The 25,915-nt window shown below is 48.3% G+C and overlaps 1 protein-coding gene across 4 annotated transcripts in view; it reads right to left on the minus strand.

Moving 5' to 3' along the window:
* Positions 1-25,915, minus strand: part of TTYH3 (tweety family member 3) — a 118,978-nt gene that overhangs the window by 62,257 nt on the left and 30,806 nt on the right. Inside the window, exon 1 of one of the 4 annotated variants that reach the window (XM_053275747.1) lies at positions 17,358-17,613. The exons of 2 other annotated variants lie outside the window; for them this stretch is intronic. In XM_053275747.1, coding sequence (XP_053131722.1) covers positions 17,358-17,561 — 204 coding nt within the window. In that variant the 5' untranslated portion in view covers positions 17,562-17,613. Of the gene's footprint in view, positions 1-17,357; positions 17,614-25,915 lie in introns of those variants that run through there. One more of the 4 variants, XM_053275748.1, reaches the window with a different exon arrangement.

Genomic DNA, 25,915 nt, shown 5'->3' on the forward strand with positions numbered 1-25,915 from the left:
ATATCTACTGCATGTAGCATTGTAAATATACATGGATTTGTATATAATAGGCAGCAGGAAAGAGACATACAAGCCACCTAATGGCCGGGCGGGGAAATGACTTGCCTAGCAAGCAAGAGATTGCTGGTTCGAATCCCCACTAGTATAGGAAGCATAGGAACATAGGAAGCTGCCATATACTGAGTCAGACCATTGGTCTATCTAGCTCAGTATTGTCTTCGCAGACTGGCAGCAGCTTCTCCAAGGTGGCAGGCAGGAATCTCTCTCAGCCCTCTCTTGGAGATGCTGCCAGGGAGGGAACTTGGAACCTAGATGCTCTTCCCAGAGTGGCTCCATCCCCTGAGGGGAAGATCTCATAGTGCTCACACTTCTAGTCTCCCTTTCATATGCAACCAGGGCGGACCCTGCTTAGCTAAGGGGACAAGTCATGCTTGCTACCACAAGACCAGCTCTCCTCTCCTGGTATGTTTCCCAGACTATGGGAAGCACCTCTATTGGGCAGCTTTGATATAGGAAGATACTGAAAGGCATCATCTCATACTGCGCGGGAGGAGGCAATGGTAAACCACTCCTGTATTTATTTATCCTGTATTCCAAAGACAAACACAGGGCTCTGTGGTCGCTACGAGTCGACACCGACCCAAGGGCAAAACTTCCCCCATCCCCGTCAGCTTCCTTCTCTCAGTCCCTAGATAGCTTCATAGATATTCCTGTTATAGATATTGATGTTCCTCAGTAGATGTACGTTTCATAGACAAAGCAAGCAGCAAAAATCATCCCAACAACACTGTGTAGGAAACCAAGCATTTAACTTTTAAAGGTTAAAGCAATCTGACAAGGATTTGACAAATGATTCTGGACTGCCAGCCTGCAGGCAGGGCTCCTCTCTCCCGCACTTTTTGTCTCCTGTAAAGTGCTTCGCTTGTTTTTAACACTGCATAAATAATTATTACCGTCTGGGATCCACAAATCACAGTTGCTTCCAAAATCCTCAAAAAATACAAAAGTAAGAAGACCTCCTCTTTTAAATCCAGAATGGACAACAGCACAGAACTGGCTATATTTTTTTAAATCGGGCAATTCCCCCCTCGGTGTTCTCTTTAAGGCGTGTGCATGCGCTCACACGTTTTGTGATGTCCGCTCAGCTAATTTTAGATTCCAGGTCAAATCAGGAAGGCCCCACTCTGAATGCACATGCACATACCTCTGCCTTGATACCAGAACAAAACGCATTCTGCACACAGATGAAAAAAATTAAGAGACAACACTGTTTCCCCTTGCTGCAAAGAAGCCAAGATCTGAACCCAAGGGTTGAAGTGAGCTTCAGTTCTCTGGAGCAAGAACCTGTTACAGCCATACTTGAATTTTTTTAATTTTTAATTTTTATCCTAGCGGGAAGCAGACCCTCATGCACAGATGGGAATGAGGATTGTGGGCTCCTGAAGCCAAACGATGTTGCCCAGAGCCCAGCTTTATCTGTGGTTCTGAGTGAGATCTTAACTGGCACAGATTCTGATTATAGTACATGACCCGGCTGGAGCAGTTGATACTATCTGGTGGGAAGAATGCTCGTTGCGATTTTTGACATGGCCTACACCCCTAATGGTTGCTGGTTCGAATCCCCACTGGTATGTTTCCCGTATCGGGCAGCAGCGGTATAGGAAGATGCTGAAAGGCATCATTTCATACTGTGCGGGAGGAGGCAATAGTCAACCCCTCCTGGATTCTCCAAAAGACAACCACAGGGCTCTGTGGTCGCCAAGAGTCGTCACCGACAGCACAAATTCAGCTGGAAAAGAGATGATTGCCTTGCAACACTCCGTGTTCCGTGTGTTCTCATGCTTTTATTGTCCTGACCGACAGGCTTGCAATGGTGTTTTAAGAACACAAAAACTACCAGTACCAATGACCAAAATGTGTGGGCTTGGCTCGTGGACGTGGACTATTGAGTAGCAATAGCAATAGCACTTACATTTATATACCGCTCTATAGCTGGAAGCTCTCTAAGCGGTTTACAATGATTTAGCATATTGCCCCCCAACATTCTGGGTACTCATTTTACCAACCTCGGAAGGATGGAAGGCTGAGTCAACCTTGAGCCCCTGGTCAGGATCGAACTTGTAACCTTCTGGTTACAGGGCGGCAGTTTTACCACTGCGCCACCAGGGGCTCTTGGTGGAGCCTCTTGGTGGAGTACTAGCTGGGCCGGGCACAGAGCATCTGCGCCCCTAGTTTGCCACAGCCTCTGTTGAGTTCCCCCACCGGCCGGCCACTTGCCACCCACCCGTCCCTGTCTCCCCCACCCACCCACCCCCGTTACCGTTTTCTCCTCCGCCCGTCCTCCCATTGCCGGTTCCCACCCCAGCCGCCATTTTATTTCCACCCACCGCCGCTGCTTTCTTTCCCAGCAGCCAGCCACCCTCCCACCCCCGTCTTCTCCCACCCACCCGCCTCCATCGCCGGCTTCTCCTCCACCCGCCTGCCTACCCACCCCTGTCACCGGTTTCTCCCCCCAGCCAGCCCATTCATCCCCGTCGCTATCCGGCTGGCGAACTCTCGTGAGAGCTGCCATGCATGGGATTACTGCCAGGTACGTTTAAGAGAATTATATAAAAAGAAGATTTTATATAAAGACGATGACAGTGGAGGGCAAACTTGGCCCTCCAGCTGTCGTTGAACTCCCATCAATTTTGGCTAGGAATGATAGCAGTTGCAGTTCAGTAAATAAATAAGAATATCTGAATGGATTGCTTTTCGGCCACCACAAGTCTGCCCCGCAATTGGAAGCCTGCTTAAACACCTGGAACAGAGCCCGAGAGATTGGTGCTAACCCAGCAATATTATTACCCTTCAGTCCACTGACAGATCTGTCCCAGAAATGTGCAACAGAGAGGATTTTATTTTTAATCAGTGACATCTCCTTCGCCCTTCTCCTCCTCCTCCCGCAACCCCGAAAAGGGGAAAAAAAGAGGCTGAGCTTTGGAACAACGGCTCTCCCTCAGCCAAGGAAAACGGCACTCGGAATATTGTAATTAAATGAAAAGGGCGTTCATAAAAACAGAGCCCGACTGTTGCCACACAATTGAAATATCACAAAAACAGCTGTCAAGAGATAAAGCCCAGAGATTTGAGCCTTTCCCTGCTGGGAAATCCTGTGCGCCACGCCATAGAGCCACATGCTCTCAGCTACGCAAATACCCGTGTTTGCAGAAGGCCACCTCAGAACTCGGATGGGCCCACATCCCCACTGCCACTCAGGTGGTGTGCTGCGGAGCAGAAAAAGGAGGTGGCCAGATATTGGAGCCAAATACTGTTTAGAACACAGAGCACAGACTATCTTCAGAGAAGAAACAGAGTGCAAACCAGAAATTTACTAACAAGAAGAAAATCTCCGCATGGGATGGAAGACGTGTTACCATAACCCACTATCTTTTGTGAGCATCAGCTGTGGACACATAACAGAGCTGATCTCACGGAGGTAAACTGTGTGCACAGCTCTGGGAGATTTGCAGACTCCCAATTTTTGGTTGCCTGTCAGCAAAGACTTCAGGGGGAGGAGGAGGAGGAACTGATCGTGTGGGAGATGGGTGCAGGCTCCAATGGTGTTTCCTTCACCTTCAGTAAAATGTTGGGTAAGAGGGCACCACCGAAACCTATGTCCATCTCTCACACAATCAGTTCTCCTTCTTCTGACCTAGGTCCCCCCACCCCACTCTGCCTTCATTCAGTGGACACAGTCTAGATCCTAAGGCATGCCGGTGATATGGCAGGAGGTGAACTGGTCTTGTGGTAGCAAGCATAAACTGTCCACTTTGCTAAGCAGGGTCCACCCTGGTTTGCATTTGAATGGGAGACATGTGTGAGCACTGTAAGAAATTCCCCTTAAGGGATGGGGACACTCTGGGAAGAGCACCTGCAGCTTTGCATGCAGAAGGTTCCAAGTTCCCTCCCTGGCATCTCTAAGACAGGGCTGGGAGAGATTCCTGCCTGCAACCTTGGAGAAGCCGCTGCCAGTTCTGTGTAGACAATACTGAGCTGGATGGACCAAGGGTCAGACTCGGTACAAAGCAGCTTCCTATGTTCCACTTAATTCCTGAGTTGAGAGCAGATATAGAAGAATGTTGATTAGACTGGATGATTATCACGAAAAGGAGAAACTGAGCATTAATTCTGGCAAAAGTGGTAGTCTTCAGCAGCAGAAACATTAAGCACAGCTAGTCAAACACTGTTCTACAAGAGCACCGTTCCCTGAACAGGGATTCCCAGATGTTCTTCACTACAACTCCCAGCATCCCCAGCTGCAATGGTCTTTGGCTGGGGATTATGGGAGTTGTAGTCAACAACATCTGGAAATCCCTGTTAGAGGGAAAACTGAACAAGAGCAATGCTCTTATTTTAAGTATGTGCACGTTTCCTACCATAAGCCTCTAATGAAACTCCTATGGAGAGGAGAGCTAATCTTGTGGTAGCAAGCATGACTTGTCCCTTTAGCTAAGTAGGGTCCACCCTGCTTGCATATGAATGGGAGACTCGATGTGTGAGCACTGCAAGATATTCCCCTCAGGGGATGAAGCCGCTCTGGGAAGAGCATCTAGGTTCCAAATTCCCTCCCTGGCAGCATCTCCAAGATCGGGCTGAGAGAGATTCCTGCCTGCAACCTTGGAGAAGCCACTGCCAATCTGTGAAGACAGTACTGAGCTCGATGGACCTCTGGTCTGACTCAGTGTATGGCAGCTTCCTATGTTCCTATGAAACCTCCAGGATGGTCCGCAATCAAACCGTTGAACCAGCAGGCAGTGACCTCAAACCTGTGATCTTCTGGGTTATTCTGCACCCATCTTTAGGAACATAGGAAGCTGCCATATACTGAGTCAGACCATTGGTCTATCTAGCTCAGTATTGTCAACACAGACTGGCAGTGGCTTCTCCAAGGTTGCAGGCAGGAATCTCTCTCAGCTCTCTCTTGGAGATGCTGCCAGGGAGGGAACTTGGAGCCTAGATGCTCTTCCCAGAGAGGCTCCATCCCCTGAGGGGAATATCTTCCAGGGCTCACACTTCTAGTCTCCCATTCATATGCAACCAGGGCAGATCCTTGCTTAGCTAAGAGGACAAGTCGTGCTTGCTACCACAAGACCAGCTCTCCTCTTTATCCCCAAATGGCGTATTAGGTCAAGACCTCTCTTAACTATGGTTAAGAAACTAGCAGGACACAGGATTTCCACCTAATGTGATACAATGCTTTTAGTATTTTCACCAAGAAAAAGACAAAGACACAGTAACCACAGAAGGCTCCCTTCCTCATCAACACAGAAGTCAGGATACACGTAGGCCCTTCTGCATTTATTGGGTTTCCGCTGCAGCCTGCCAGACAATGACATCAGCTTCTTTGCTGCATTTCTTGGAAGCCAACAGTGGCGGGGCGGGGGGGGGGGGTCATAAAAACCACGCTCAGGGCTGTCTGAAATGACCAGGGGAGATTTGGCAACGTGATTCAGAGTTCCACGGACAACTGCGTCTACTTTAAGCCACTGAAGGTTGCAGAAGATCTTGAAGAAGTGTTAAGAAGGATATTAGCAAATACCAGCCCTCCAGAAGCCAGAGCAGAGCAGATGTCCAACTGCATACAAAGAGGTTTCCACCTCCAAATTCTCTCATATGGCGCTGAAAGAGAAGCTGCACGAACCTAACATATGGCGAACATATGTTTACAAAGTCATGTGTGGGTCTGTCCCAGGGAAAAGCTGGCTCCAAAACCCGAAAGTTGGCTGCGTGCGTGTCGTCTGAGGAGACCCAGGTTCGAACCCCCTTTGACCCGTCACTCTCAGCCTAACTGACCTCACAGATTGTCATGAAAGCAAAAATGGCAAACAGTCAATCCGGAGCTCCTTAGAGCAGGGCCTCTGAACTTTGGGTCCCCAGCGGGTGGGCTGCAACTCCCCTAATCCCCAGCAACACTGGCCAACAGGCAGGGATTACAGGAGTTGCAGGCCAACGTCTGCAGGAGGGATGAAGTTGAGCAGCTATGGTTGACGCAGACTGGTAGCGGCTTCTCCAGTGCTGCAGGCAGGAGCCTTGCTCCGGCCAATCTTGGCGATGCTGCCAGGGAGGGAACTTGGGACCATCTGCATGTAAGCATGAAGATCCTCTTCCCAGAGCAGCCCCATCAGGGGAAGATCTTACAGTGCTCATGTATGTAGTATCCCATTCAAATGCAAACCAGGGTGGACCCTGCTTAGCCAAGGGGACAATTCGTGCTCACTACCACCGGACCAGCTCTCCTTGCTTGCAGCCCCAACCATCTTCTGCTCTCCTGCTTCCTGCAAGCTGTGCAAAGGAGTGTGAGAAGAGAGGAAAGCTGGTCTTGTGGTCACCAGCATGACTTGTCCCCTTAGCTAAGCAGGGTCCGCCCTGGTTGCAGATGAATGGGAGACTAGAAGTGTGAGCACTGTAAGAGATTCCCCTCAGGGGATGGAGCTGCTCTGGGAAGAGCATCTAGGTTCCAAGTTCTCCCTGCCTGGCAGCATCTCCAAGGTAGGGCTGAGAGAGATTCCTGCCTGCAACCTTGGAGAAGCCGCTGCCAGTCTGTGAAGACAATACTGAGCGAGATGGACCACTGGTCTGACTCGGTATATGGCAGCATCCTATGTAGGTGCTCCTTGCAGAGTCTGTGAGGGACAGACTGGTCCCAAAGAGCTGTGGCGATAGCACGGGGCACCTGGCCACCCTCCTGGGGCCCCAATAGTCAGCCAACCAAGGCGACTGGACCACCTCGCCTCATGAAAGGTCTGCCCCTACATGACCAGCAAACCCCAACCAGGGACCCCAAACTCCAAGGACACAGCTGCGAATCTCTCTCCGCCTCGCCCTGTTTGCAAAAAGGCAACCCCCTCGCAAATTATGCATGGCTTCCTCCAGGGCAACAGCTCTTTCCCACTTTATCGGTGATACTTACTGAAAGCCCCTCTGCAGAACCGCGATTTAGAGAAGGAGCCGCTCTCCCACTCTCTCCAAATGCAGTTTGCACTGACACATCCCCACAGACTAAATCATTATTAAATGAAGCTTAGCTCAAATTTGGCAGGCTGTCAAGCAGGCGCGCTGAAGAGACGGATTTCCTTGCCGAGGCTCCCGCGAGTCGAGCAAAATGGATGCTTCGGTCGTTTTGCATTTCCTACGTGCCGTTTGGCTTAGAGAGGAGCGGCACAGGCCGGGCTGCCGCTCTGAGACACGTGCACCTGGATTACTGGGGTTTTGCCGCAACTTCGGGGTATTACGAAGTTGCCAGGCGGTCCCCAGATAGCAGCACGGCGGCTGACATGCTGTACAGCGTGCCGCCAGCCTCACAACGGAGGGTTGGCGCAGCTGCGCTCTTGTGCACAATGCAAGGATTGCGCAGAAACAGTTGCGCAAGCGAGCACCATTGGAAATAATGGCCCTCTGCCGTACAATTGCGTCCGCACAGGGGTATTCTTGCAGAACTCCACAAACACTCCATCGCAAGGCTGGTGGAACACTGCACGGTAGCCAGTGGCTATGGAGGGACTAGTGTACACCTGCAAAGATATGAATGGGGATCTTTCTTCTCAGAGGTTCTGATCTGTGAGATATTCTCAAGCGCAGAGAAACCTGGAGGCGAGATGGTTTGGACTGCATACTAAACCATGGTTAGCCAAGCCATGGTTTGTCATGATGCCTGAACCAATACCACCTGAGAAACCAGGGTTTGAGAGGGGTCAAACTAGGACCTGAAAGTTACCGTTTCAAACTGGCTTCCAGAAATGGGCAAACTATAGTCTGGCACTGCGTCAGAGCTGCGAGACCATGGTTTGAGGCATTAGTCCGATTGAGATTCTCAAAGAAGGGGAGACACAGTATCTGCCCAAACCATGATTTGACCATACATCTGGAATACAAATAATGGAATCTGAACTAGAGTTAACTCAAGCCATGGCTTGGTGTTGCTTCTCAAGAAGCCAGTGTCTCATTAGCATGAATTTATAATGCAGGAAGGGGTTTGGGGCATGTGGCAAGATGCTAAACATCTCCCTTTCTTTGTTGGACCTCTTGGGTTGGTTCTCACATTCTATCTAATGTCAGCTTACCAGAAATCTAGAGATTCCCACTAAACAGACATGAGGCCAATCATCAGAACTAGCCCCTTGTGTCCTAAATGCAGCTACCGGAGATGGGTGTACTATAATGTATGCAAATACATTAAAAAGAGGGAGAAATCTCCTATCTCCAGGGAGGAAAGGCAGGAGAGAGAGAGAAAATTCTCCTATCAGGAGGAGGGCTGGTCTTGTGGTAGCAAGCATGAATAGTTTGCATTTAGAGCAGTGATTACATGTGAGGGCTAGAAGATATTCCCCGAAAGCAGAGGTTCCCAAACATGAGTCCCCAGAGGTTGTTGGACTAAAACTCCCATCATCCCCAGCAGAAGGTCACTGTGGCTGGGAATGGTGGGAGTTGTGGTGGGAATGTCTGTCTTTGGCAATGGGGCCCTTAAGGGATGCTTGCATACACAAGTTCCCAGGTTTGCTCCCTGGCAGCATCTCCAGGTAGGGCTGGGAGAGACTCCTGCCTGCAACCCTGGAAAAGCCGCTGTCAGTCAGTGTAGACCAGGGATTCTCAAGGTTGAGTCTCCAGATATTATTGGACCTCAACTCCCATAATCCCTAGCCCCAGTGGCCTTTGGTTGGGGATTATATGAGAGTTGAAGTCCAATAACATCTGGGGACCCAACATTGAGAATCCCTGGTGTAGTAGACAACCATGAGTCAGAGGGCCAACAGTCTGACTAATAGTATAAAGGCAGCATTCTATGTTCCTATGATGCAAACATCATACTGAAGCCAAGCAAGTTCAGGTCTGGCCAGTTTAAAATTTAAATGTGTTTAAATTTAAATGTGTTTAAAATTTAGGGAGAGGAGAGCTGGTCTTGTGCTGCCAAGCATGACGTGTCCCCTTAGCTAAGCAGGGTTTGCCCTGGTTGCATATGAAGGGGAAATAGAAGTGTGAGCACTGTAAAATATTCCCCTTAGGGGATGGAGCCGCTCTGGGAAGAGCAGAAGGTTCCAAGTTCCCTCCCTGGCGGCATCTCCAAGACAGGGCTGAGAGAGACCCCTGCCTGTAACCTTGGAGAAGCTGCTGCCAATCTGTGCAGACAATACTGAGCTAGACAGACCAATGGTCTGACTCAGTATATAGCAGCTTCCTACGTTCCTATGTTCCAGTTCCTGGATAGGCGACCACCTGGGACCCTCTGGTATGCTGCCTGCTTGCGTTGCATGATGGATGAGAAGTCAGCTAAAACAATGTAAATAAATGAATACAGTACTCATCTTCCGGATAAGAATTGCCACCAGCTTCCCCACAATCACCACCGCATGTGAGAAGACGTCACAAAAGCCCCAAAGATGGAATTCCATTATCTGAACAGCCATTTGTTTTTCCAAAGGCTGAAATGTCCATGATACAAAGTTATTGGAAATTTATTTTTAAAATAGAGAGCTGGCAGGAGCACAGAGAAAGGAAACTGGTCTGCTATATGTGGAAAGGGGCGGAGGGGGGGGGACAGCACAACACGAAAACAAGCTTTGTTTTGCTGGAACTGGAAAATCATTTCGATGGAAAATCATCAAGGGAGAAGATATTTCCTGTTGAATACGGGAACAGTAGATAATACAGTTTTGCTAGATCCAGGAACACAATTAAGACTAAATTATTCTGAATTTGGTGAAGTATCAGCAAATGCATATCCTGCACAGTACTGGAAAGATTCTTCAGCGAAGATAGATAGATAGATAGATAGATAGATAGATAGAGGATAGAAAAGCTCTATTCAGGCATCACACAAAACTGATTTGAGCTAGCCATATTTTAGAACCAAATCCATGGTTCTAAAATACAACGAATCCACAAATACAACGGATATTTATATACTGCTTTTCAACAGAAGTTCCCAAAGCAGTTTACATAGATACAAACAAATAAAGATAGTTCCCTGTCCCCAAAAGACTCACAATCTACAAGAGAGACATAAAATAGACACCAGCAACAGCCACTGGAGGGATGCTGTGCTGGGGATAGATAGGGCCAGTTATTTATTTATCCCCTGATAAATAAACAGAATCGCCACTTTAGAGAGGTGCCTCTTTGCTCGGTTAAGCAGGGGACAAATATGTAAAAGGCAAACCAGGTTTAGGATTTAACAGGCCAAATTTAGCTGCAGGTTTTTTGTGGAAGGCAGTTTACTACTACATATCTAGGATTCCAGGGTTAGAGCTGCCTGGAAGTGTGTTTTTTTCCTGTCTGCACTCAGCTTCCAAAGTTCACTCCAGGGAACAGCGGCCTCTGGAGACAGAAAAAGGGTGGCTATGTTTAATTCAGATATCAGGCCAAACCTTAGTTAACCATGGTTTAGCTTTAGTGAGATACCTGAACAGAGCCAAAAAGGTAGCCCAGGGCTTGGCCATTTCCAGGTGCCAGTTCACCATGGCACCTGGGAATTTAGGCATGGTTCCTGAGCATGACCAGGAGGAGAAGCAAGAAAGCAAGGTGGGGGCAAGCAAGGAGGGGAATCCACCCCCAGCCCCATGGAACAGAGGGCAAGGAGTGAATTCATGCTCCCTCCCTCGTGGAGCAGAGGGCGGTCTGGCTCCTAAATGTTTTAGCCGGCTCCAAAGCCAAAAAGGAGATTTGTCAAGTCCTGAGCCATTTCAATGCATGGGCAACTTACTGAAGCTGATACATATTTAGATCTTAGCCTAATTTATCCTTACTGGGATACTGGAGTCAAGTTCCAGTGGCTGCCATTTTACAAAAAAGAAGGAGAGGCCACGAGACAGTGGTTTGCCCTGGGCCTCTTGAAACTAGTGTGGATATAAGGGGGCTCCATTAAATGTTCACTCCATAGAACATTTGAGAGGTCAGGAGCAGGCTCCAAAAGTTTCTGGGTGCATTTCCCTACCCCCAGAAATGCTGCCCTTAACTGTGTTGGCATGGATCTTAACCGCTGTTAACCACATATTCCCTTAACCACATTCCACTTAACCAGGATACTTAACCCGCTTCAAACCCTGGTTAAGCAGGTAACCTGGTTAGCCCTAACTATGGTTAACATCTGTGTCAACATATCTCTCCACTACAGATAAAGCTGGAGACGGGAAGTTCATCTGCTCTGTGTACTGCATTTTCTGTCTCAGCCTTTCTCCGAGCAGCTCAGGGTACGTAATTCTCCCCCACCTATTTTATCCTCAGAAATACGACAAAGCAACGGGCCAACCAGTGAGCTCCAAGCTTGAGCAGAGATGCATGCTGGGAAGGAGCTGCTTCGCTGCAATGGCCCAGAGCGACAACATAACGGAATATGGATTAGAATCCAGGTTTCCCTGCCTCCGGCTCTTCACCAAGGACTGGACCATAACAGGGAATCCCAGATGATGTTGACTCCAATAACCAGCATCCCCAGCTGCAACAGCCTTTGGCTGGGGATGCTGGGAGCTGGAGTCAACAACATCTGGGATTCCATGTTACAGAGAACCATGGACCTCACGGGTTCTTGCTCCAGCAGACATTGCCTCTTAAAGATTTAAGGCACTTTATATATACACAAACACGCATGTGCGCACACACACTCAGAGGGATGAGGTCATCCGTTGGCATATTACCAGAGGGAGCTGAAATGAGTGGCTTGAATATTTTAAACCCTGCAGCTCTGCTAATTCTTAGCGCAGAAGGCAGCGGATAAAAACGGCTCGACTCAAAAGAAACGTTCTAGTCTACAGCTGAAAGTTCCACCACATTTAAGGGCTGTTCACACGATCCACGTTTGTCAATCGGGAGCTGTGCATGCTCCCATCTGCCAATCGTGTGTCGGTTAAATACAAGGTTGGAGACGTTGCTGGTCAATTGACCGAATAAAGATGACTGACTGACTGAAGGTCGGAGGCTGGCAGCCTGACCATGAGCTAAACCCCAGCTGGGGAGTGGGAGACCAGGGGGGCTGTCTTGTGGTAGCAAGGATGACTTGTCCCCTTAGCTAAGCAGGGTCTGCCCTGGTTGCATATGAATGGGAGACAACATGTGTGAGCACTGCAAGATATTCCCCTCAGGGGATGGAGCCACTCTGAGAAGAGCATCTAGGTTCCAAATTCCTTCCCGGGCTTCTCCAAGATAGGGCTGAGAAAGATTCCTGCCTGCAACCTTGGAGAAGCCGCTGCCAGTCTGTGAATACAATCCTGAGCTAGATAGACCAATGGTCTGACTCAGTATATGGCAGTTTCCTATGCTCCCACCTCTTGCTTAATATTGTGGAGTGCAAGACAGATTTCTGATTCACTGTCCACGTGCTTTGAGTTTGACACCCTGACTTACAGGGCTCACATGTAGTCTCTCATTCAAGCGCAAACCAGGCCAGACCCTACTTAGCAAAGGGGACAATTCATACCCACTGCCAGGACCAGCTCTTCGGACCCTAACGTCGATTGCGTGGACTGCCCTTTTAATGTCTTCAGTTGCCCCAACAACTGGAACTGGTTCCAACTTCCCTCCCTGGCAGCATCTCCAAGATAGGGCTGGGAGAGACTCCTGCCTGTAACCCTGGAGAAGCTGCTGCCAGCCTGTGCAGACAATACTGAGCTGGATGGACCAATGGCCTGACCTGGACGGCGGCAGCTGCCTATGTTCCTATGCGCAAGGGGGAGCTTTTTGTTTATGACGGTGCCTGGTTTTTCCAGACCCACTTGCATACCATGCTAGGACTTTCCTCCTTTGGCATTGCCAGCAGTTCCAAGGGCTGCCTGGACAGAAAGGCAAAAATATTCAGCGGTATTGCGACAAACACAGAGAAGCAGCCATGCGGGTTTGCGGCAGCAAGATGAGTTCTCCAGTCCTGCACTGCTTCAGAAGCTAATTGGTTTGCTGTGGGATGAGCATTTAGCGAGCAACAGATTCCTCTGCTCTTTCTTTCCAGAAAGGAACAAACACAAAACAGAATCCACTTGACTGTACTGCAGATAGAATGGCTCACGTGACTGAACAGGATTTCAAAGGGGAAGTACTCTTGTAGAATCACTGACGGATCAAAAAAATAAAATAAAATACGATTGTGTGCAGGACACCTCCAGAATAAAAGAGAGCGGTTTTAGATTCAGTTGCTCTCCAAGCAGAACTTATTTTTTTGGGCAGGGGTCACTTCCTACAGCAGGGTTTCTTAACCTTGGGCCCGCAGATGTTGTTGGACTACAACTTCCAGAATCGCCAGTCATGGCCTTTGTGGCTGGGGATTCTGGGAGTTGTAGTCCAACAACATCTGGGGGCCCAAGGTTAAGAAACCCTGGTCTACGTGACTGCTCAGGCAAGACCCAGGAAGGCCCCAGTCTAAGGTGGGTAGCTTTTCAACCATTTTCTGTTTTTAAAGAGAGACAGGGAATGAAAGAGAGAGCGCGAACACGCGCACACACACACACAGCATGCACCAAATGAGATTTCACTTTCACAACAATCTTCACTGATCTTTCCTTTTGCGGCCCGCTATGCCTCCCAAAAATATGTCCCCGAGGGTCCTGCAGCCCTCAGAGACATATCTTCAGGCTTCACCAAGGACTGCAGAAGGAAAAGAGGATCAATGGAAATCACCTCTCCCTTGTTGTGTGAGCAAATTGTTATTTGACATACGCAACATTAGTCGAGCATGCAAAACGTTACTCAACATACGCAACATTAGTCTGAATGGCCCGGTGTTGCAGGCTGGAGCTCAAGAGGCTGGAGACTCTTGAATACCCCATTGCGAAGAAAGTAAATTCAAGAGGTAAATTCAAATCAGAAAGATACTGTGATGTTGTAGAACTGATCTTTAGAGGGAAGACAGTAGGGACCACAATTGGAGGAGGAGGAAGAGGAGGAGGAGGAGGAGGAGAGACGGGACACTGCTTTGTTTGACTTGGACCGTGGGATCTGTGCTTGCTACACAGCTTTATGGGACTGCAAGAATTCTGCTGCAAGCACCATTTGGAAGAACTCAGCATAATTATATTTATGCAAAGCCTGACAAAGCTTCCTTCCTGTGTGCTCATGTCTGATGTCCTAAAGCGGATATGCTGCAGTGAAACTGACCAGATAGTTCGAGGAGGAAAATATATACCCACTTTGAAACATATGATTCAGGAAGGGGGGAAAAACATGATTTCATCATCAGCCAGGATGGCAGAGGAACAGGAGCAGACCTTGAAATGAAGACCCCAACCAAAGAGCCCAGCAGCCGAAGGACACATCCACTGCAATACAAGTAGGAAGATACACAGAAGGCCAGGGCCATCTCTTTTGTGCACATTAACTTCTGTGCCTAATCCTATCCCAAGAGTTCCCAATCACAACAGCCATTCAAAGTAGCCATCAGGACGGCGCGTGTCGGAAAAAGTGGATTTCCGACATCGGAAATCCCTTCCCCCAATACCAGGGGGTGTCAGATCTTGGGGCAAGAGCCCCGGGCAGTGCGCTGGTGGTGGGGGTCTTTTAACTGCCTGCCCAGCAGTGGCATGGGGGGCCGCTAGGCGACACAGTGATGTTCGGGAGTGGGTGGGGGGGCAGGCCCGGAGGACACACGGAATATGGTCCTGCTCAGAACTTCTCAAATGGGAGAACTATAGTCCTACCTGTATGTATGTATGTATACATACACACAAACGGAGAGGAGAGCTGGTCTTGTGGTAGCAAGCATGACTTGCCCCATTAGCTAAGCAAGGTCCGCCCTGGTTGCATATGGAAGGGAGACTAGAAGGGTGAGCACTGTGTAAGATCTTCCCCTCAGGGGATGGAGCCACTCTGGGAAGAGCATCAGAAGGTTCCAAGTTCCCTCCCTGGCAGCATCTCCAAGAATAGGGCTGAGAGAGACTCCTGCCTGCAACCCGGGAAAAGCCGCTGCCAGCCTGGGTAGACAACACTGAGCCAGATAGACCAATGGTCTGACTCAGTATATGGCAGCTTCCTATGTTCCACACACACCCCTGATCCCAATTCTCACCTGCTATGACACCAAAGCTATGAGGAAGCAGGAAGCCTTCCAGTGTCCCCTCTAACATGGATTCCCAGCTGTTGTTGCCTACAACTCCCAGAATCCCCAGCTATAATAGCTTTTGCTTGGGGATTCTGGGAGTTGTAATCCACAACATCTGGGAATCCCTGTTAGAGGGAGAACTGAACCCTTCCTGTATCTTTAACTATATGGAGCTAAAGCTGGAAGAAGGAGGTTGACATGGTTCTCCGCCTTGACTCCCCAGATGCATCTGGACTACAACTCCCATCATCCCCAGCAACAAAGGCCTGCCGTCCAACAACATCTGGGTTTGGGAACAAGTGTGAGAACTTTTGCCACGTGGCAAGTTTAAAATAGGGATATGCTCTTACTATGAAAATCGTCTAACAGGGTCGGATGCGTAGTTCCTTCAGACATACACACCATGATAAATGGGTTCGGATCTTTCTGCCACTTCCCATAAATGCATCCTTTCCTGGCTGTTGCTCCAGAGGTTCCCCCCCCCCCCCCCCGTTTTTTAAGAAACACATGCCTCATTCTGCATGGACACAACCTTCACATCTGATGAGGAGTATGTGTGCCCAAGGGGGGGGGGGAGAGTAAAAATGAGAATTATCCTTAAAAATAAGTTGTTGTCCCCCAGTTTTTTTGCTGGTGTCCTTGATTTCAAGCTCTTCTCTGAAGCTATGGGCAGTAGGGTGTAGTGGTCAGAGCGCTGAACTAGGACTGCGGAGACCCAAGGTCAAATCTCCGCTTGGCCATGAAACTCACTGGGTGACTCTGGGCCAGTCACTTCCCTCTCAGCCCTACCCTCCTCACAGGGTTGTTGTGAGGATAAATATAACCATGTACTGGGTCCCTCGGAGGAAGAGAGGGACCGAAAAAATAAAGATAAATAAAGCAGAGTACTATGCCTTCCTTAAACTAAAGTGATGTCAGCCGTTTCAAGCAGTGAAGGCTTTTTCCAAACTTGGTCAAGAAATCCACAGCAAAACGCCAAGCAATAGTAACACAAAATTGTGCATTTCAAAACCTACAAACTAAGCAAGAAAATCGGCGGCGGGGGGGTGGGGGGGGGAAGGACATGGCCGCTTAAAGTCTGTAATGCGCCGCAACCAGGTTTTTAAACGCAGCCAAGACCCACCACAGTCACAGCTGGAGCGCCTGCGTTCCTGAACCACGGACAAGGCTAGGAGCCTCATTAACCGCCTTCCTCAGTCCTGCAGCGGGCCTTGCCAAGAGGAGCGACGTCGCTCAGAGAGGCCTCAATTTACAGATTTCTAGAAAGGATTAGAATTCCTGGCCAACAGCACAATGGGAAACCTCCGAGTTTCCGCTCTGCTTTCACAGCCTCCTTTGCCGAACAGCATGAGGATTTTGGGATTTGGGCCACTTGCCTTCTCAAGTCCGGTCTCCAAGCATTGGTCACAGACGGATGGGGGTGGGTGGGTGGAGCAAGCATGACTTGTCCCCTTAGCTAAGCAGGGTCTGCCCTGGTTGCAGATGAATGGGAGACTAGAAGTGTGAGCACTGGAAGAGATTCCCCTTAGGGGATGGAGCTGCTCTTGGAAGAGCATCTAGGTTCCAAGTTCCCTCCCTGGCAGCATCGCCAAGATAGGGCTGAGAGAAATTCCTGCCTGCAACCTTGGAGAAGCCGCTGCCAGTCTGTGTAGACAATACTGAGCTAGATGGACCAAGGGTCTGACTCAGTATACGGCAGCTTCCTATGGCCTATTAAACAGGAATATTGGTCTTTCACACAGAGGTGCAATGGAAGAAGCTGGGCCACAAGAAAAATATTCTGGGTGGAACAACAGCACAGCATTTTAGTACACCTCTAAAGGGATGGGCAGGGGAAGAATCTCACTTACGTATCCTGCATGCATTACAACGTCTGCAGTAATTGCTTTCTTTAAAAAAAAAAAAATCAATTATAAGAATAATGCTAGCACATGAATATTTCCCCCCAAGAATGGCAAATCTGCTTCTTATTTGGACGCTGAACCCCAGAGACTGGCTAAAAACTTGCATTAACAGTTTATGTATTTACTAGTAGACATGAAGCCCGTTACATGAACGGGCGCTAGAAGAGTTGTGTAGGAATGTTTGCAAGAACAGTCTTTCTTCAAGGGCAAGGTGGGGCTGGGCGGGCCGAGTCGCGCTGTGTCTCCAGAGCCACGAGCTCTGGTTCATGAACTTCCACCAGGTTCATCCTGCCATGGGGGACTCCACCCTGCTTCTCCCCTTCTGACCCCCACCGGCCTTGGAGTACAAACCATTTCCTCCTCCACCTTCAGGCCCGAACCTCGACCCCCGAACCTGCCTCCTTTGCGGGCTGTAGCTCAGCTTCTGTGTGGCTTTTAGGATGGCTCACAAGAGCGGGTGCTGAGCCCGGCGGCGGGCGGCGGCGGGCAGCGGTGAGGCGGTGTCGGAGGCGCTGTGCTGCGGGGCTTCGCCCACCACCTGCCCTCCTCCGCCCTTTTCCGTCCCAGCCCTCTGTTCTCCTCCTCGGCTCCCTTCCCACCATTTTCGGGAGCCCTGTCCTGCTCTTCCCTCGTCCTCCGTTTCAGTTGTTGCCTTTGTTCCGGCTGTTACCGGGCAGCATATTGGAATTCCCGCAGAATCTCATGAGAGTTCCAGCGCGCCACGCATGCGCAGAACACCCGCAAGAGACACGGACGCAGGTACCTTAGGGTTTTGTTATATAGGCTATCCCACTTTTCCAACCGAAACAGGAAACTTAAAGCGGATCACAATCTAAAAGCCAGGAGCGGCCGGTCCCAACCAGCCACGGGTGTTTGCGTGTGCCACAGAAGGGGCGTCTCGGGTTGCTCCAATCTCTCTCGCTCAGCCTGAGAGCTGTGCCGCCTACAAGCCGGCCATTCGTCAGGTAGAGCTGTGCAGTTAACTGCAAATAGCCAGCCTGCAGCTAGTGCCGAGTTGTCTCCTTTGGTGGGCGCACACACACTCCCGGATCGTTAGGATGAGACACTCCGACTAAAAACCATATGCTTGCACCAAAACCGGAGCAGGAACAGAACCGGAAGAGTCCTAACCACCACCTCAAATTCAGTGCAGTTCAGCTCATCAATCAGCATTACAATTCTAATCAACTTTTTTTTTTTTTTTTTAAAGAGCCCTCCTGAAAATCTTCTTTCCCTACTTCCTAGATCTAGAAGGGAGAGTGGTCTCTCTTGGCAAGGGAACCCCACAGATCTGTATTTGGAATAATAATTTGCTAAAAGAAAACATTTTTTTAAGAAGTCTGGAAGTGTCGAGATGGTTTTAAAAACGGGGATTAAACCCCACCGACTCTGAGAAGGAAGGTCAAGATCCCACACACACTTCCTGTAAATAAGGTTTTCAGGTCCAGAACCTTAAAGCCTGTCACGCCAATGAAAGAGACGGAGCCCAGCCATTTTGAGCCTATCCGTAACCCAGCAGCCTGCGTGACTGAAGCAGCCACACTTGGTAGCACACTCCCCACCTTAAACAACCTTCAGAAGGCTGTCAAATATCAGAGAACACAGAAACCTGCTATGAACAAAGCCAGAATTTCCACTCGGTGTGTACATTCCAACGGTACTGAAAAGAACGGGAGAAAAGGATGGCCATTCCAGAAGGAACGGGTCTCATCTGGTTCATATGGAAAGCGACTGTGTTCGCTTATCAGAAGGCGGCTTTGTCAGCTCAGTAAGACAACAGAGCTGTCCAAGAACTCCCATGGTGGTCTGCCAGAGCTGAAACTTCTTTTGCTTAAAGATCTGCTCCAAAACACACACACACACACACACACACACACACACACACACACAAACACACACCCCATGTCCATATTTGCTTCTCAGCTTTTGGATCCAATTGAGTAGACAACTCCTCCATCTTCCAGGAACCAACAGAGAGGCCCATAAGTTCTCAAGGAGGCGTGCAGTTGACTATCGCTGATGGACCCCACCCCTCCAGCCCTCCTCCCCGCCAGGCGCTGGAGCAAACACGAACCGACACGGCACTAACTTCCAACGCACGGGCATGGCTGCTGTGCGCTCATTTATCCTGCTCCCAGAAGACCCACAACTGGACATTTTTGTTAAGGGTTAGGGTGAAAGGGCAGCAGCAGAGAAGAGTGTGGAACCCAGTATTGGTGGAAGCATACTTCTAGCCAAAAGAAGACACCACCACATCCCTGGAAGCCCCAACCAAGTATTCTTGGTCACAACATTTTGCTTTAAAATAACAAACAAGCAAAAAAAAAAAAAACCTCTCTCCACAACAATAAGAACAAGAAACTTTTTAATGCACATATGGAGGGGTTCTTAGGGTGCCACGTGGTGTGCAAGATTCCTGGCGTTTCAAGCCCATGGATATGTGGCGCACACCCAGGCATGGATAAGACGGGTGGGTCTGAACAACTGCTGGTCTTTGGAGAGGTATGTCAAATTCCCAACGGCTGCCCCAGCCGAGCCTTTTGTCCAACACAGAGCGAGGACAAGCGGATGGAAAAGCAGGATCGGGCAGGTGTGGTAAGACTATACCGCAAGCATGTGGTTCTCTCCGTACTATCCAATTGTGAAATATGTTTCGAGCTGCACGGCGGCGTAGAAGAAAACATCGCTGATATCTCGCGTTTGCTGCTAAACCTGCAGCTGTGGTTGGAGCCGACAGGGAATTCCAGAAAGAGGCAGTGAGAAAGCACACCCAGACAGGTGGAAGAGGGTGGGGAGGCAAGGGGAAGAGAGGAGTAGGCTTTTAATTAACAACGAGCTGTTAAGATGCACAGGCAGCTCCGGCTGCAAAGGTTCATTAAGGGCTCTCGGCAATCACCCCTTTGCTTTCACACCTGCTCCTGACCAGGAGAGGATAACTGGTGGCAAGAAAAGACACTTTCGCCAGCACTCTGAACACCATGAACCTCATTCCCGAGAGGATCTCACTTCCGAAGTAACGGATAAAACCGACAGGACTGAAGATGGAGAGATTCTGTACTGCCACACGCTCAAAATATCTAGTTTTGATTTTCTTAACTGGTTTTAATGGTTTTATTTTTATGTAAACCGCCCTGAGCCACTTATGGAAGGGAGGTATATAAATCGAATAAATACATAAATGAATAAATAAATAAAATGATAAATAAAAAGGAAAGAACTGACAGTCACATAGCTTATTTAATTATTGTTCAATTTCTAGACAACTTTTCATTAAAATAATCTCAAAGCAGTTTATGATATAATTAAAAACCATGCATAAGCAAGATACAAGAGAGTACAGACATTAAATATAAATATATCTATTAAAGTTTAAAAATCTATATAAAAAACCAAACAACACACAAAACACAAAGCAGTAGGGAGGAGAGCTGGTCTTGTGGCAGCAAGCATGACTTGTCCCCTTAGCTAAGCAGGGTCTGCCCTGGTTACATATGAATGGGAGACTAGAAGTGTGAGTAATATAAGATATTCCCCCCAGGGGATGGAGTCCCTCTGGGAAGAGCAGATGGTTCCAAGTTCCCTCCCTGGCAGCATCTCCAAGAGAGGGCTCAGAGAAATTCCTGCCTTCAACCTTGGAGAAGCCGCTGCCAGTCTGTGTAGATAATACTGAGCTAGATAGACCAATGGTCTGACTCAGTATATGGCAGTTTCCTATGTTCCAGTAAAAACTGGACTCTTATATAACAGCCTGGGTGGTAAAGAGCCACGTTTCTACTTGTTTTCTAAAAACTGGTGATGGAGGTTGAGAGGCCGATGTCAGCCAGGGAGAGCATTCTGGCTTAGAAGGTGAGCACTGCATGCTACCTAGAACAGGTGCACTCACAAAGCTTGGTTGACATCCAAAATCAGCAGCTTCAAATTAGGTGAAATACAAAAGGTGAAAGCCGCTCCGCTAAATTTTAACAGAACTACTTTTTGCCTATGACCAACTATATCCTTCAAAAGATTCAATAAATGCGGTGCTTTTTACACCATACAAATATATCCTCAAATCTTAGATGCTCTCATCTGCCGTTAAGAAAGGCAGAAAGAGCCTTATAGATGCCCCCCTTCCTACTGCCTGCCCCAATCCACCCGAAAAGCTGCACCACCTCAGACTGCCAGCAAAAGTGGCCTCGAGCGCTGATCCTGCGGTTCTGTCCCAGCTGTTCTGTCCCCAGCTGAGAACTGGGCACATTCCCTTTCAGCCCCACAAACATGGAAAGACTTTAAACACGGAATTGAAATATACAGTGAGTGTTGCTTTATGTCTCCGACGACAACATAGGCTTAAGGTAATATATATGCATGCAAGCAAGTGCACTTCCCAAAGTGGCCCCATCCCCTAAGGGGAATATCTTACAGTGCTCACACATGGGGTCTCCCATTCAAGTGCAAACCAGGGTGCACCCTGCTTGGCAAATGGGACAAGTCACACTTGCAGAAGATCAGGAAAGGTCAATGCCGCACTCAGTACAAGGAAGAATAATGCATTTTGCAGCTCATTCAAGATGCTAGGTGTGTGCCGAGACGGAAAGGAAGTATATACATCCCTAGAACACTACTCCGCTCTCATCCATTACAGCAGTTTAAACGGTGGTCAGAACTGACATCAGTGGTGCCGACATCAATAAAATCTAAGCAGGAGCCATCCACAAGGAGCCGACGGATTACCTAGGCAGCACCCCAGGGCGGAATGCAAGGGAAGTCGTCCCCTGCGGGGTCGATCTCAGCACCACTTAGGCCAGAGAGAGTCCAAGATTAAAAAATAAAAAATGGATGTTTGATTTGCGGGCACAGTGCTTTGTAGATATTGATCAGACAAGTAAACGCGTCTGCACGACAGGAAGCAGTGCTCACCCCAGAGCTTTAATAAGCCTGCCTGGTGCAAAATGTAGGTTGAGTTACTGTAATGAGTTACAGTGTTATTAAGTTAGCTCTGAGAGCTAACACAATAACTGAATTAATGTAAAACCTGAATGGCAAGTGTTAGGCAGACTTCTGCCCCCGGGGATGGCAAGCTGTTCCAGCAGTATGGTCAAACGGTTACAGTACGGCAGAAGAGGCAAAGCTTTTTCTTAGCAGACGTACACAAGGCACAGAGAGAGAGAGATGAAGCAGGGCCATGTTCTCAAGGAGCAGAGTTTTGCCCATGTTTATATTTGCTTAGCAGAAACGTACACAACTCCTCTGCATGTTTCCGCTTTTTTGAGTGGTTTTTCCTGCCACTCATTCTTAGAGATCAATGCAGTGCCCAAAGTTGGATCTAGGATTGAGGCAAATGTGGAGAGAGAGAGGGAGAGAGAGAGACTGTCCACTGTGCAAGATGATCATATTCCCACTCCAAAACCCATTCTGGAGCTATTTTTAAGACAAATGACAAAATAAAACCCTGAATGTGTTAGACAGGTGAGCAAAGAGCTTTCTGCAAATGCTCTGGAGGCTGAAAACATGAGGATTCTTAAATTAACCGGGATTCCCAACCTTGAGTCCCCAGATATTGCTGGACTACCACTCCCATCATCCATTTCAGCCACTGTGACAGGGGATGATGGGAGTTGTAGTCCAACACCTGGGGACAAGCTATGGATAAGTTTTGAAAGCAATAAATAAATAAAAAATGCTACAACTGGACCAGTTCTTGAATTGCGAAATCCATCTTATCAACTGCTTAAAAACTCTTGACAATTCATTCTATATACGAACAGAAGAACAGCCCTGCTGGATCAGGCCCAAGGAAGCCCATCCCGTCCAGCATCCTGTTTCACACAGTGGCCCACCAGATGCCTCTGGGGAGCCCCCAGGCGAGAGGTAGCTGCATGCCTCTCTCTCCTGCTGTTGCTCCCCTGCATCTAGTATTGAGAGGCAACGTGCCTCTGAGGCTGGGCCTGTAGCCATCAGACTAGTAGCCATTGATAGACCCTCCCGCCATGAATGTTTCAAAGCCCCTTTTAAAGCCATCCAAGCCTAGTGGCTATCACCACGTTCCATGGCACAGAATTCCACAGATTTTATCTTAATGGTGAATATTTTTTGAGAACACCGGTGGCAACAGAAGGATCAAGTCTCTGCCCTTGCTTAGGGGGGCCCGTTGGCAGACTCAAATACGCACCGAACTGGACTTTGCTCGTGCCCAAGGAGCTCTCAAGGGGGCCTCCAGCCCCCCGACTCCCACCTCCAAGGTATTTTTAGGAGCGCAGCTCATGCCTCTCCAAATACTTCATGCTGACACCACTAGAATAATTAGCAGGTTGACGCAGGTGTGGGGTGATCTGCTGTTTTGACAGTGCCGAGATTCCCACCGACAAGACCGTCAATGGCTCTTAAGAGCAGTGCAAGACGTGCTCCGGGCTGGCGCCCTGTGGCGAGACCATGTGGTGCTCAGTTCACAGGAAGGCGCCACTTGCTAGGTTTTAATTGTGGCTTTTGACTTTTTTCAAGTGAAATTTTAAAAAAAAAGGCTTTATTTTAATTGGCTTTAATTCTGCTGTTTAGATTTCTCAGCCACCTTGAGCCGGTTTGGTTGAGTGGCAGCCAAGAAATCTAAGGCATAAAAGTCACTCCCTGACAGGTGTTTAAGCAGCCTGACCTTTTTAGGTCAACGAGTAAGAAGCTCTTTCCCTACTCTCATCACCCCCCAAAAATGTCTGGTTATCTATGGGGAGGCAGAATAGGTGAACATAGGAAGCCGCCTTATACTGAGTAAGAACCTTGGTCCATCCAGCTTCGTATTGTCTACACCAGGGTTTCTTAACCTTGGGCCACCAGATTTTGTTGGACTACAACTCCCAGAATCCCCAGCCACAAAGGCCATGTCTGGAGATGATGGGAGTTGTAGTCCAACAACATCTGGGGGGCCCAAAGTTAAGAAGCCCTGGTCTACACCAGGGCCGCTCAACTTTGGCCCTCCAGATGTTGGCCTACAACTCCCATAACCCCTGGATATTAGCCACTGTGGCTGGGGATTGTGGGAGTTGTCGTCCAAAAACAGCTGGGGAGGCCTAATATGAGCAGGCCTGGTCTACACTGACTGGCAGCGGCTCTCCAAGGTTTCAGGCCAGGAGTCTCTCCCAGCCCGACCTAGAGATGCTGCCAGGGATTGAACTTGGGACCTCCTGCTTGCAACACAGATGCCCTTCCACTGAGCTTTTAAGACTGAAGGTGAAGATAAAGACTATAGATAAAATAGGCATTTCAATCCTCTTTCTAAAAAGTTTCAAGATGACTTATAACGACACGTACTCTTGTCTTGCTCGTTTTATAAAAATAGCCGGGAGAAGTTCATACTTCTGCCACTTTGCAACTACCCTGCGTGATCCAGTCAAGTCTACAGTAAGATGCTGCTCTCCAACCCTAACCCTAACCTCTTCACCCAAACTTTTTCAGCTTTTTAAATTAAGTTTTAATCTGTGTCTGATTTTTAGATTGCTTAAATGGTTTTAAAGATTTTTGGAGTATGTTTTAACTTGTTTTATGTGATTGTTAACTGCCCAGAGACGAAGGTTTGGGGCGGTGTACGAATTCGACTGATTGACTGATAGATAATTTTTAAAAACAAACAAACAAAGCTTGACACAAAACTTCAATTCTTGCTTTTTAAGCCCTGGACACACATTCTAGGAGGCCGTTTCTGGGAAAGGGGCTGTGAGATTTTAATGTGAGATGAGGAAAACGAACTCTTGGTTTAGAGTTCTAGTAGTGGACAATAGCTAACCTAGGTACACAGCTTACCAAACGTGGTTTTCTCAGATATTAGACTAGAATGTAAGATTAGGCTTCAGATTCCGGGTGAAGGGGGAGAATTCTTCCAGAAGCGGGGAAACCACAGTGAGGACCTTCAGCCACCTCCTAAGCAAGATGTCTAGCTGTGCGTGCAGTTCAAGACACTGACCTTGTAAACCCGGAGTTGGAGGATCTGGAGAAGCGCCTGGTCCTTTCAGTGTGGTTATGAAAGAAAGTGGGATGTTTTGATGGATAGGAGGAAAAGCAATTTTCCAGGTGTGCAAGGAAGTAAGAAGAGCAAGTGGACTAGATTTTGGGTTTCTTCACACCACTGCTTTCAAGAGCTTTTTAAAAATTGTCAGAGATGGGGAGGATCTTATTTCAGTAGGGATTCCATCCACAGTCTCGGGGCAGCAACCAAGAAAGCCTGTTCCTGGCGGCAACTGGAGATGGACCTCTCCAGACAACCTCAATGGGTGGTGGGGCTCACAGAGAAGATGACCATCTCTTAAATACCCAGGGTCTAAGCTGTTTAGAGCTTTATAAGTTATAACCAACACTTTGTATTTTGCCAAGAATCCTTGAAAGATATTTCCCTGTACAAAAAGTATTTTCTGATTACTACAAACACAAGTTCCATTTGGAATTCTTAGTTTTTGAGAACGTTCGTTGAAAAGTGGTATATAAGTATTCCCAGTATTTTTGTCCATGTATCTTAGAGAATAAATCAGAACATTCTAGAGTGTTACCTTAAGCTTCTGGTTAAATAATGCAGATTGCGACTCTCATACCTCAGACATACCATCTCATGTTGCAAATGTGGTTTAGCAGGAGCTCAAATTTACATCCAAGAGGCTCTATTTGCTTGCCAAAACATCTCACGCAGCTCGGGCTTCCAACACCACAACAGCATTAAAAAGGATCAAGTAGTCAAACAATTAATTGCTTGGTTGTCAGAAGGAAACAAGCTCATCTTATATGTGCAGTTTCAAGATGCCCTTGCTAAGATAATCCAGCAAACTCGCTTGTTTGCAGAGGCTTTTACGAAAATAATTTTTTAATGGGGGTGGAGGTAATATTCTACCAACTCACAAGAGTGGGTTGTTCTCAAGAGAGGTAGATGTTATAGAGCACTCATAAACCAGCTGGATAAATGCTTATGGTGATTTCTGGCAATGTCCACCCCACCCCCAGA

The sequence above is a fragment of the Hemicordylus capensis genome, chromosome 13 (assembly GCF_027244095.1).
Source record: "Hemicordylus capensis ecotype Gifberg chromosome 13, rHemCap1.1.pri, whole genome shotgun sequence".
NCBI classification, from domain to species: Eukaryota; Metazoa; Chordata; class Lepidosauria; order Squamata; family Cordylidae; genus Hemicordylus; species Hemicordylus capensis.